At 42.7% G+C, this 12,824-nt stretch overlaps 1 protein-coding gene across 1 annotated transcript; it reads left to right on the top strand.

Annotated features, from left to right (window-relative positions):
* Window positions 1-1,419: 1,419 nt before the first annotated feature.
* On the top strand, window positions 1,420-12,690 carry LOC120810034 (DENN domain-containing protein 3). Its single transcript, XM_040164245.2, has 28 exons — window positions 1,420-1,506; window positions 2,257-2,411; window positions 2,986-3,175; window positions 3,364-3,435; window positions 3,576-3,691; window positions 3,839-3,963; window positions 4,064-4,175; window positions 4,344-4,463; window positions 4,560-4,658; window positions 4,999-5,118; window positions 5,619-5,734; window positions 5,890-6,045; window positions 6,134-6,230; window positions 6,338-6,441; window positions 6,568-6,755; window positions 6,873-7,032; window positions 7,115-7,310; window positions 7,437-7,605; window positions 8,433-8,692; window positions 8,789-8,959; window positions 9,487-9,616; window positions 9,928-10,035; window positions 10,212-10,351; window positions 10,633-10,793; window positions 10,922-11,058; window positions 11,383-11,501; window positions 11,602-11,739; window positions 12,004-12,690. Exons 2-28 carry the CDS (start codon window positions 2,328-2,330, stop codon window positions 12,220-12,222), a joined length of 3,807 nt encoding a protein of 1,268 aa, XP_040020179.2. The 5' UTR covers window positions 1,420-1,506; window positions 2,257-2,327; the 3' UTR covers window positions 12,223-12,690.
* The last annotated feature ends 134 nt before the right edge of the window (window positions 12,691-12,824 follow it).

Below are 12,824 nucleotides of genomic sequence, written 5' to 3' on the forward strand. Positions count from 1 at the left end.
TAAGTAATGAGCCCCATTCAATGTATTGATTTGTGTTTTTATCCATAAAATAACAGACAAATCCTCTCAACTACACTTTGCAATTAGCACCATCTTCAGGCTCGTATGAGTAACTACAACAGGATCAGTTTACTGTGAGAAAATGAACAGACCAAGGTATTACATTACAGGTCATTTAGCAGACGCTTTTATCCAAAGCGACTTACATTACACTTTAAACCCATGGCTTTTACACATTTTTGCCCGGGGAGCAATTAGGGGTTAGGTGTCTTGCTCAGGGACACTTCGACATAGAACATGGGGCAGCCTGAAATCGAACCACCAACCTTGTGCTTCCCAGCACACCTTCTCCAACCCCTGCGCCACGACGACCCTCAGTATCACTTGACAGGAAGTAAACATTGACATTACATTATATATGTATATATATAAAAAAATTTATATATATATATATAATTTTTTTTTCTGGAAATACGGATGGGGACTTGCATTAAAGTACATGAGTATTAAAGCTCGCTGCTGTGCCACGCAAGTGGAAATACGCAGACAACAAGTTTTATATAAACTTGATTTACACACTTTTTAGTATTCTAAAGAAACCTATACAGTTCCTTCTGGTGGCTTAAGAGAAACGTTATACGCTATATAATAATTTACTAAATGTAATCAAATAGTTTCAATCTACAAACGAAGGCTCTGTATGATGAGGCTTTGTGCTTCACCAAATCATCAATGCTACAATGTCATAGCTGCGGGTGCCGTCATTGGACCTGAAGGAGGATCAGCGAGGAGCCGGTGAGGAGGTTGGTGACCTGGAAGAAGAAGGCGTAACTTTTAAAGACTTTAAAAGACTTTAAAATGTCGTTGGCGACAGAATGGAAACATCATCTGATCCGTGCAGCTTGTGACGCAGTGTCACGAGTCTCAGGCGCAATAAAACAGTCCTAATTGTAAATGTATGTTGTAAGACTTTGATGAATTCTAACGTCCGTGCTAAAAGTGTATCTTGCATTGGTTGTATAGTTGTAGGTGTATAAAGGTGACTACAGAATAGTGTGTCACATTATGCACACAGTGTTGCTTTGGCCCATAAAGGCCTCGCAGTAAAGACCTGCTGCAGCCTGAAGGGGTCATGCAGCTCACAGCAGGATCACTCAACGGTTTTCCTGTTCTGTACTTTTTTGATACCATGCCCTCTAAATAACAATAATGATAATAAAATGTTTATGCATTATAATAGATTAGCCACTGTTCATGACCGCCAGATAAGTACCTTGTTTGATTGAGTTTTCTGGATTTGATTCGCAGCTGATAAAAAGAATGTAGACGTAAAAACTTTGTATCTGTTGTGAGTTTGTGTCATATAAGCAGACGTGACACGGTTACTGTGTCGTCATGGCTTAATGTGGAATGTGCCCCGTGTATCCAGGATCATATGAATTATGATCAGCAGCAGGCCAGCTGGTGCGCCTTCACTAACGCTGCAGGGATGATTCAGCACTTCAGGTATGCTTGGAATTCTTTGATTAGTTATCATTCAATTCCAATAATTACAAAGATGAAACTATTCCAATAAAACTTCAACATTAAAATAAGGATAAAACATGTATATGCACATATGATGATATTAAAATGTTATAAGCACGGCCCATTCATTTTCTCTGCCTTTGCGTGTGCATCTTCCTATTCTGCTCTGCACACTATATTTTGTTCCAAAGACTGATTCACACAGGAATCCAATACCACAGTGTACTAAATTGTCAAATATCATGGGTTATGATTCAGTTAAAGTATTTCACTGGATTGTGAGACGATCCCGGAAAATGTTGCAGTTAATACACTTTGCTGCTGAGTTTTAAGGACACTTTATTTGAATTGTGGATATAAATCAATTGCTTTCATTAAATCAGTCCTTTTTCTGTATTAAAAAATGTTCAATAAAGCGGTGGACCACATTCTTATAACATGATTAGAAAATTAGATTATTGCATCGTTTAATCTGATGTGATCAAATCAAATTCAACTCTGATTCTTCGCGGTAATAACAGAGGAACTGTTTCTCTGAAAAATGTGACTTAGCCTTTAGAAGTTGTTGTTGATGAGAACAGCGGCGTTTATACCGAGTTGGAAAACAAGCAGTCATGTGACTTTATTTAGCCGATACGTGCATTTTTTTCCCCCCATGCAAATGAGAAAACACGTTTTCTTCCCCTCCTCTGTCCGACTGCCCTCTCTGCTCCTCCTGGTTTCTGTCAGTCGTTGGGACCCAGCAGGTCTGAGTTGACCCCGTTCTGCTGGTCCAACCGGATCCTGGGCTGGTGCCAGTGATGGCCGACCATTCGCCTCCTGTTCTGCTGGAAGCATGTGTGGTCCTTGGAGCATCTAGCGACAAACTCCAAGAAGTCTACCAGGTACTCGCCTCCTAATGCAAATCATACACACACGTGGCTGTAAACTGAAAACTGTTAGTGCCGTTGTAGTCATTGAGGGAATAACTTGTGTTTAGAGCCTCAATCATTTCATTGTTTGAATGTTTTTTATACCAGGAGGTTACGTTTTGCTCGTTTTGATTCTTCAGTATGATGAGCATATCCATGTTTAAATGCTTTTATTACATTAACTAGGAAAGTCAATCAAACGGTACCAGTTGTCTGGATTCAAAACTCTCTCTTTCAGGCTTCCTCCCCGTATCTAATAATGAGAAAAATATGCCCCCTAAAGAATGTTTGAAAATGAAGGCAAAATTGTCTCTAGATTTTAATTTGCCGATTATTTTTTTTCAACTCTGCAAAGAAGACCGTCTTTGGCGTTGAGTAATTGTGCAATGAGCAAGGGAGAGAAAACGCAACACAAATATTGAAGTGGGATCAATTAATCAGCATGTCCTTCTCTCTTCAATTAAATAAGCCACATGAATTCATGTATAATATGTGTGCTGTAGATGAAAAGCTAATTACGATGAGATAATTGCCGTCCCTCTCTTAGGCCATTAACATAAATGGATCTCCAGAGCACCTCCTGGTGGAGCCGGAGGTTCTGCATGTCCTGGCGCCTCCCTTCGTTAGCAGATCGCCAGCTGAGAGTGAAGCAGTGAGATCACATGCGAGGAGGCGGCGCTCTTTTCTCTGGAGGAAAAGGGAACAACCTCCATCAGCTGTAGCAACTTCCATCCAAGGTGTGCTGTCTGTTTGTTGGTACTTTCCATCCACATCTTGCTCAGCAACCGGCTTCAGTTTTCAGATAAAAAACTTCTGCCTCCAACATTTTGTTCCCCTTTAGTTTTGTGATTTGTCGTCGGCCTAATTTCACCCTTGTTATCATTAGGATCAGATATTTGCCTGATTTACTTTTGTATTATTTCAGCGTGCGGAAGTGAAGACCTCAGTGTTCCTAAAGACATTGACCTCATGGCTCTACCTCAGCTCTGCTTCCCAGGTATTTCCTACACACAATTGAGATATTTTATTTTTTAACTTGCACAATTGTTCAGGCATACAGCAGTGGAAAATGGATTTAATTTTATATGTGTAACTGTACTATATCATGCCTATGTTGTGTGTTTTATTGTTTTCTAGGTGGGCTTCAAGTGACCAACGAACAGAAAGATGAACAATTCCACTTCCTGGTTTTCACCGATGTCGTTGGCAACAAAACCCACGGAGTAGTAATGCAATGTTACCGACCAATACTGGTACTCATGTTGTACTTCACAGCACTATAATTTACTGCTAAAATCAATCTCTGATATGATGCAAATAAAAATGTATTTAAGACCCAGAAAAAGACCCTGGTTTCAATAATGCCCACACAATTTACTGTCTTTCCTGTATTTATACAGGAAGGGACGTCTGTCTTGAAGAACGGGGCTGCATCTTTAAAGTTTCCTAGACTTTTCTCTGCCTACAGTTTCTGTGTCATATCCAAGTATCCTTACTTCACTGCACTCAAAGACTGTCTTTCATGGTGAGAAACGGTGTTAAAAAACAACAAATTCAATCGGTTCAGCTGCACCGGATAAAACAAATCACCATCTTGCTGTCTGTGTCTGTCTGTCCTTCGTCAGTCTGTCAATCCAGCTAAGAACTTGCCCATTATCTGACATGGAGAAGAGAGTGAAGGAGTTTGCAACCAAACTGGCGCTGGTGCCTGTCCCCCCACCTGGACAACTACATTTGGTGTGTGTGTGTGTGTGTGCAATGTGGTAAAAGTGTTCCTGAAAGTGTTAACGTTCATAATATGATGAGTCAGGATCAATCAGGTTCATATTGGTGGTGAGCGTGTACGAACCCTGTGGACCGACCACAGAAGAAAACAACCTGTAACACCGTGTTTGTTTTTTGCAGACGTTTAACTTGTGTCCTCTGACCATTGTGTTACCATCCAGAGAAGACAAGGACCATCCAACTATAGATTTAGACCTGCATCTGCCCTTCTTCAGTTTCAGGCCACAGCAGCTACTACAGGTACTACAACGTCAAAAACCTCTGTTGAATTGATGCGCGTGAACCGCGAGGAAGATTAACTATCTGTGTCTGTATCTGGGCTCCCCGTCTCTGTAGGGGCTTTCTTGTCTCCTGCAGGAGCAGCGGGTGGTGTTGTTCTCTGCTGATTGGGCCACACTCACGCTGGTGGCGGAGAGCTTCTTACTTTTTCTGCAGGTCCGTTGAAAAATAGGTGTCTGCTAAGGCTACAAGGTGGGGGAGGAGAACAGTCTCTCCCTAGAATTTCTACTGAATTAATATATTCAAAACTCATCTATGATACAACTATGATCTCATAACCATTTTGTTGAGTTGGTCCGACTGTTTTGAGGGAGCTCGCGGCTCTGTGGCTCGTGGGTGAACAGTAGAGCTGCCGTAGTAGAAACGAGGAACCTCCTGCTGAGATTGAGGAATGTAAAAAAACCTTTTGCATGAATGTATCGTTGGATGTTGAAACTAAATCCCAATTATGAAAAAGGACACATTTCATACTGTGATACTGATGTTTCATGTCCAGCCTTTGTCATGGCAGCAGCCATACGTCCCTGTCCTGGCCAGAAGCATGCTGGACTTCGTCATGGCCCCCACAGCCTTCCTCATGGGATGCCATCTCAGCCACTTCAAAGAAGTTGCTACTGTGAGTACACAAAAATCCTAATGGACTGCTTGGATTTTAAGAGGCAATACATTTAAAATGAAGGAGGATCTACAGCAGATTTAACAATTTTAGAAACTTTTAGTCAGGAATCAGGAATCAGGAAACATTTATTGCCAAAATATGTCAAACATACAAGGAATTTGTCTTGGCGGTTGGTGCGTTACAGTAGACAGTGTAACAATAGACAACAAGACAGCAGTGCACAAGTAATAAAATAAAATGAAATGCTAATGCAATGGGTTAGTAGAATAAGGCTATGGGTTAGTATAAAACAAGAGAATAGAAAGAGAAAAGTTAAAGTTAAAAATTTAAAGTATTTAAAAAGTTAAAAAATATTAAACATAAAGTGCAGTCACGATTCTAGGTGATTCTAGGTGAAAACGTTTTATTTCATTTGAGTCTTTTTGTTTTCTTGTGATTACATGTACAAGAGGGTACAAGAGATTTTTTTATTTTATTCTCAATCTTCCTCCTTCCAGGAAACAGATGATCTGGTCCTGATCAACATTGATAATGGAAGTGTCTCCACTTCCTGTTCTGAGACGCTGGACCTGCCAGGGATCCCTTCGGCTGCCGCAGACTGCTTCACACAGAGGTGCCCAGAATGATGCAACTCTTTTCTCATTTCTGCAAGTAGTAAAAAGATCACTCGTCAGACATGCGAGCTTTACTGATCCGCTTCTCAAACCTGTACATGAATATGTTTATACATGTTTTATTACTTTATACAGCATGAATGTGTTTTTGCAGGTGTCAGACACTGCAGATTCATTTTGACCTGTATGAATGCCACCGCGCGAGTTGCACTGACGTCACGGAGCAGAGGGCCAAAAGAAGAGCGTGGCAACACAATCTGAACCGCGACATCCAGAGGATCGCACTGGAACTGATGGTCAACATATTCAGGTTCAGCTTGTGCTCCGTCTGAGATCCAACCCGCCTTTCCACTAAAAAATACAGTTTGTCAATTCATACATGTGCGTGTTTATAACAGGGATGTTAGCAGTCACCTAAACTACGAACATCGAGTGTTTAACAGTGAAGCGTTCTTGAAAAGCAGAGAGCCATCGGAACAGCTGTTTTACAAACAGGTACACACTCACTAAATGTATATTTAAATATATATATATATATATGAATTTACATGTAACTTGAATGGCGAGGTGCTCATCTTCGAATTGACACGGCTGTGTTGCAGGTGTTGGAAACGCACATCTTCCATTTCTTCCTCAAGGATCGGCTCAACAAGAAAATTGACGATTTTGCTCGATTGGAACACAGCACTCGTTCTGAGATGCAGAGGTAAGTTCTTAAACACCTTTAAAAAAAGTCTCAAACAACATCAGTATACTGAGAATACATGTCAATCCAGTTGTTGGGGCCAGATTCAGTAGTAGCCGGGCGTTGTGTTTCTCATGTGTTGTTCAGGATGAAAGCTATGGTTGAGGCCCCACGCAGACCCACCATGCAGGAGATTCAAGCCCGGAGAAAGAGCTCTACTCCGGGGATCCAGGTGAGCACGAGACGGGGGATGAGCCTCCCGAACCTCGAAGACGACACGACTACCAGCTTCAAGAGAAATTCAGCGCAGTCGAGGATCATTGCGTCTGACCACGGTGGGACATCGACGGAGGCACAAACCTTCCAGATAGATATAATGTCTGGAAAAGATCAAAAGTTTCTCTGCTCTCCTTCTTCTCCTTACATTTTCTCCCTACCTCTTTGTGTCCTAGCGCCGAGGAATCCTCCTAAACCGGCAACACTGTTTAAGCTCCCAGATTTCCCAGCCGCTCTGTCCTTCCATTCTGTCCAAAGTTATTACAGTGAGCTGATCGGGCTGCTCGGCAAAGCCATCTTCTCTGTCCAACACGAGAACCCCGCGCTGCTGGCCAGGTATTGTGCTTTTGTTGTCCTTGAGGCCCTTGTTTGACGTTGTTATCCTTTCCCTCATCAGTTCTGTCTCCTGTCTCTGCAGATTCTACTACCTGCGTGGTTTCATTAGCACATTGTGTTGGCGGCGGCTGGACGCTCTCGGCGACTTCCAGAACCTTTACAGGACCGACACCGCCATCTTCCCCACACAGCTGGTCACATGGCTCGTGGACTCTCTGCACCGGGAGGAGAGACTGCAAGCCGACAGGCAACCGGAGCTCAAGAGATTCATACTCAAAGTCAGTTGGATGTGGTGGATGGATGCAAACTCAACAAAACGCGTGGCGATTTTATAAGTCGGCCTCGATTTGGCAGCGACGTGGTGACGATGCATGCGATTTTGCCTTTTGATTCTCCCCTGTCAGGTGAGGACAGAGAATGAGAAGCTGTCGGTGCAGCCTGATGACCAGGTCAAGAAATTCAAGCTTCCCCAAAAGCATCTGCATCAGGAAGAGTTTGTGCGTTGCGTTCAGGAGTGCGGCATTGTTAAGGACGTAGCAACCATACATCGTTTATTTGATGCTCTAACAGATGGTGAGTCGGGACAGGCAGGATGGTGCGTGTGTGTGTTTCTGTGTGCATGCGTGTGGTTTAGTGCTTTTGGTATCGGATATCTGAGTGAGTATTTTGTAACCAGCAGTTAAGGCAAAGTACTAAAAAGTCAAACCCATCACTGGTGCCGATTCAGATCCAAGTCCACGGTGGATGATTGGAGGAATCTTGAAGGCGTTGTGTTTCTAATGCATTTTTCACAATCCTTTGATGGTGGACTTGAAAGTGACGCTCGCACATTATTTTTTTTCAAGCAGTACATGAAATCCTTTTGAATCGATTACATCACTTGTTGTCGACATGGTGTCATCAGGCAGATGATCTGTTGCTCTCATTTAACTCTCTGTGGGCGTGAAGCAGAGTCTCTACAGCACGCTCCCTTGTGCTCCCACACACACAAAACCTTATCACGTTTCAATGCAAAAAATGTTCAACCAAAGTCAACATAGATGCACTATATTATTTTATAATGTGTATTATACTTGAACTTATTGAAGATTTCTAGAACAGTTTTCAGATTAGAGTCCATTAAAGCAGCAGTATCAATATTTTTTGTATGAAAATTGTAATTGACGTGTAGGATTCTGTTTTGACCGCTCTGTGGAATCCAGAAGGCCATTTAGTAACACATGAAGAACAATAAAATGCACTATTCTGACACAGCTGTGGTCAAATGTGTAACTAACTTAATCAGTTTGAGTGAGAGGTTTAATGTGCGTGTTAAGCTTGAAATTGCAGATGTCGCTCTCCCCCTCAAGGCCTCTTTGTTGTTGAAAATGTTTTAATGTGTGCTTGCATCTCCGTCCCAGGACAGCCAAGGCAGGTCGTCCCCGAACTGTTTCGGGTCTTCTACACCTTGTGGAAAGAGACGGAAGCCGAGGCACAAGACTTCGACTTGCCCTCTGAGGTCGTAGACCATCTTGACAATAGCGAGTGTGTGTACAAGTTGTCGTCGTGTGTCAAGACCTCCCTTGGCGTTGGTAAAATTGCCATGACTCAGAAACGTCTCATCTTACTTACTGTCGGACCACAGGGCTTCCTGGAAATCACAAAGTTCAGAGACATACAGGTCAAGTGTAACTTTCTCTAGAATCATGTTATCTCTGGGTACTTCATTCAATCCCGCTCTCCTATTTCAATAAACAACTTCCCGATATTTGTGCAGGAGGTGAAGATTGCATCAGCTTCCTTTCTACTTCTTCGTATTCCTTCACTCCACATCAAGACCTCTGGGAGGGTTGAGGTGTTTGAGGCCAATCTGAAGACAGAGACCGAACTCTGGAACCTCGTCGTGCGAGAGATGTGGGCCGGACGCAAGATGGCCGACCGGCACAAGGTACGAGGATCGATGGCCCACCTCTGGAATAATGAACACTCCGGGATCCATAAAGAAACCGTTCATTGACCCACTGGGAAGATTCCCATGGTCAAATGTATACAATGGCAAAGTCTGACCTGCGACTTCATTGAGAGTAAATGAATGAAAAGCGAATATTTGTGGAGGCCATTTTTCACTGCTACTGACAATTGAAATAAAAACAGTGATTCAGTTATTTTTTGACAAAGTGGGTCAAAATTCACTGGGCCTCATTCACCAATATTGCTTTTAAGTTGTTTTTTACATTTGTTCTTCAAAAAGCTCCTAAGAAAAGTCCACGTGTGATTCATGACGTGCTCCTAAACAGCGGAATTGTTCGCAGGTCTTAGAATGACGTAAAAACTGCGTAAATTGGGATTAAGCACAAATTTGTTCTTGAGAACATTTGGTGAATGAGGCCCAACGTGTTTTTTTATTTTTAAAGCACATTATTTGTGTTAATACTAACGTTTTGTCAACATATGGTTAATTAACTGTCTCTTCAGGACCCTCAGTACATGACTGAGGCTCTAACCAACGTCCTGTTAATGGATGCGGTCACACGCTGCTTACGGACACAGAGGTCCATCGATGCCGCCTCGAAGTTGGCCTACTTTGATAAAATCAAACATGAAGGTCTGAGCTCATTCTTGTACTGCTTCTAAATAGCATTACTTTGCTTAGATACATGCTGATTCAAATCTTGATTTCCATTATCCTTCATAGAATTGATTGGATTTGTTCAATAAAATGGAAGAAAATGGTGCAGAAAATGACACCGCCTCAAACAACATTGAACAATTTTTGCTTTTGTGAAAGAAATAATTCATGGATTGTCAAAAGAAGTTGATGGATAAATTGTATGTAGAGCAACTAATTGAACTGCTCCTTTTAGCTTGAATTTATTATTTCTGTATAGTTTATAAATTAATTTTCTCTCTGACCAGTGCCCTTGATGGTGCCTAAAACTACCTCAGAGACTCTAAAACACAAGATCAACCCATCGCTGGACCTGGCTGAACCGCAGACTGTGCAAGTGCTGCTATACACACCAGGTACTAACTCATTGTTATTCTATAATATGTAAATGTGTTTACGGCCACTCAAGACAAATTTATAAATCAAATGTAAAATACTGTTTTCCATTTTAACGGTAGTGGTGTCCCTACAAACTAAACCGCCCTGCATGCATTCAGCTCTCTCACCTTTGTCTCTTTCTGGCTCACTCCAGGTCAGCTGACTGGCAATGACTCAAAGATCGAGAGGAACCCAAAGCTGTGGGTGGCTCTCACTGGGGGCAAAGTGGTGGTGTTTGACGCAGCCAGCTGGTCCATGCAGCAGGACTGCATCCAGGTCGGCGCGTCACAGCTGGTGAGAGCAGACGTGCTGTACTCACTGGAAGCAACATTCATTTCCAAAAGAACTCCATAAACTTTACACATGAAATTCTGTTTAAAGTTATTGGGGGATACAACTTCAATGAGAAAGAAAGCTGGTGATCTGGATATATGAGCAAGAGAGTCAAAGTTCAAGGACCCAATTAAATGTATACCGCATGCAACTGTACATGCTTTGAGTGGGCAGCTGCATTATGGTGTCAAAGTTAAAAATGATTTGGAACACAGTAAACATGTTGCATCTCCTCCCAGTAGAACTGCATGCTGGGATTGGTATGTGAGCAAGTGTGGATCGGCTCTCAGGACTCAGTAATCTACATCATTGACACTCAAAGCATGTCGTGCAACAAACAGCTGACGGAGCACAGACATGAAGTGACTGGACTCACATTGGACCCCAGAGATCAACACAACAGGTAGAGATTGGATGACCTCTCGTAAAGATATCAATTTTATCTGGTGAAATATTATTTAAAAAGCTTCTTTAAATTGATTCGTTGCGTGAAAACAAAAGTGAAAGAATGAGCCAAACTGCCTTTCCCAGTCAGCGGGCATACTCCTGCAGCTGTGATGGGACGATTCTGCAGTGGGACACGGCCAGTCTCAAAGTGAAGCGACAACTCCACCTCAGCTGTGACCGCCTGTCCTCCATTGGGATCTACGATGGGACACTGTGGTGCCGTGAGTCAACCCATTTGCCTTCATGCATAAAGTATTTCACACCACTTGAATGACAAACTCCTGTAGCATCTTTTATTCTCCACTGAAAGCCTCTTTGCTGCTCATTGGCTGAATGCACCCAACTCTGTCTGTCAGGGAGGCTTTTCATTTTCTTCTTTGCCAATGTAGTTATTCTCATTTCATAGTGTGAACTGCATGGCATCTACGAGACCTACATCCAAACACGCCTGCACTCGGCCGATAGCGTCCACACATTACTTTCGAAATGCATCCTACCAGCAGAACCTGATAATGGCTTTCTGAAAGGTTCCTGTCTGTGTGCAGGCTGTGGAGACTGCATCGTGGAACTGAAAAAGAGTGGGACTCCACAAAGAAGAATGGCATTTCCCGATGACGTACCGAGTATTTCAAGCAGCTTCAGCAGCTTCATCATCGTCCCCGAGGTGAATTTTCAATACTCAGCAATTCTTACATATTCATTCGGCTGCCATACATGTTTGTTTGCGTTAAAACCCTTTTGGCTCTTCGCATTGTTCTGAGCAGCGAGGTCAATTGTGGACGGGCTGTGCAGACTCAGGGGAGTTGTGTCTCTGGCACACTGACAATCACAGGCGGCCATCTAAGAGAATCCCCCTGCCTGGCAGCTCCGGAGTCACCTGCATGATCCGAGTGAAGGACCAGGTGACTAACATACGAGTACTAACTTGTTTAAATATGTAATGGGTGTTGAACACTTTCGTTTTGCTACGGTTTAATGGGATATTTAAGGATTACAAACACATTATGAATAATTCAAACTATAGCTGCTTTTACTTATAGTTCCTTAAGTGGTTATGAGTTTGTGTAACTCTAACACCATTTTCTGCCTGTGCACCTATTGTATATACCCCCCCACCTAAACCCTACCTACCTCCTCTCGATGCCCCCCGATGCTCCTACCCTCAGATCTGGGTGGGCTGTCGGGGCCGGGACGGTTCCGAGGGTCAGAGTGCCGGGCAGCTGGGAGGTCCGGTGCTGGTGCTGGACACAGAAAGCCACGCGGTGGTCAAGGAGCTGCAGGCCCATTCAGACAGCATCCAGACACTTTGCTCTGCTGAGGACCGATACGTCCTCAGTGGCTCTGCAAGCAGAGATGGCAAGATCGCCATCTGGAAAGTCGAGTAGAGGTGGAGGAAGCCATTGTGTAGAAAGAGAGAGAAGAAGTAGCATGAAGGTACTTGTGAGTATATATAGACGTGTTAAATCATAGTTTTTTGAGCATTTCACTGGGACAACAAGTTCATGCTGTGGGAGGTAGAAGAGACAGGAAAATGATTCTCTCTATCATTTGTGGCCATATTAAAATTGTTTTTCTACTGGTTATTAAATACGCACAATATTAACCGGAGCTTGTTGTATTGTTGAGACTTTTATGGAAGAGAGAGCCCTTCAACAAAAACACAGTATGTGTAAGAGATTTGGTTTAGTCCTGGACCAGGAAGGTCTTTTTTTTCTTGAAAACAACAAAAAAGGTGAAGTCTGTGCCTTAAGTATGTTGTTTAAAAAATGGATTTTGTCAAGATGTCAACAGCAGTACAATATTTAAACCATCAATCTTCGATCTTTGGTAATAAATTGCATTTTCAGCTCTCATCATGTACTGCTGTTTTGTGTGTGATGCTATGTTTTCAGAGGCAGCCTCATTGTTAAAGTTGTATTTCGGAATGTGTTGAAACCGGCTGTGGCTCCATGGTTGTGACATGATTATATTGATGGATTAAGAATTT

The sequence above is a fragment of the Gasterosteus aculeatus genome, chromosome 20 (genome assembly GCF_964276395.1).
Source record: "Gasterosteus aculeatus chromosome 20, fGasAcu3.hap1.1, whole genome shotgun sequence".
In the NCBI taxonomy this organism is placed as follows: Eukaryota; Metazoa; Chordata; class Actinopteri; order Perciformes; family Gasterosteidae; genus Gasterosteus; species Gasterosteus aculeatus.

What these genes read in the sequence shown, in the direction of transcription:
- LOC120810034 (XM_040164245.2), top strand. Translation starts at nt 2,328, where the DNA reads ATGGCCGACCATTCGCCTCCTGTTCTGCTGGAAGCATGTGTGGTCCTT. An exon ending in CGATGGGACACTGTGGTGCC is followed by an intron (nt 11,059 to 11,382) that starts GTGAGTCAACCC and finishes GTCTGTGTGCAG; the next exon opens with GCTGTGGAGACTGCATCGTG. An exon ending in TGATCCGAGTGAAGGACCAG is followed by an intron (nt 11,740 to 12,003) that starts GTGACTAACATA and finishes TCCTACCCTCAG; the next exon opens with ATCTGGGTGGGCTGTCGGGG.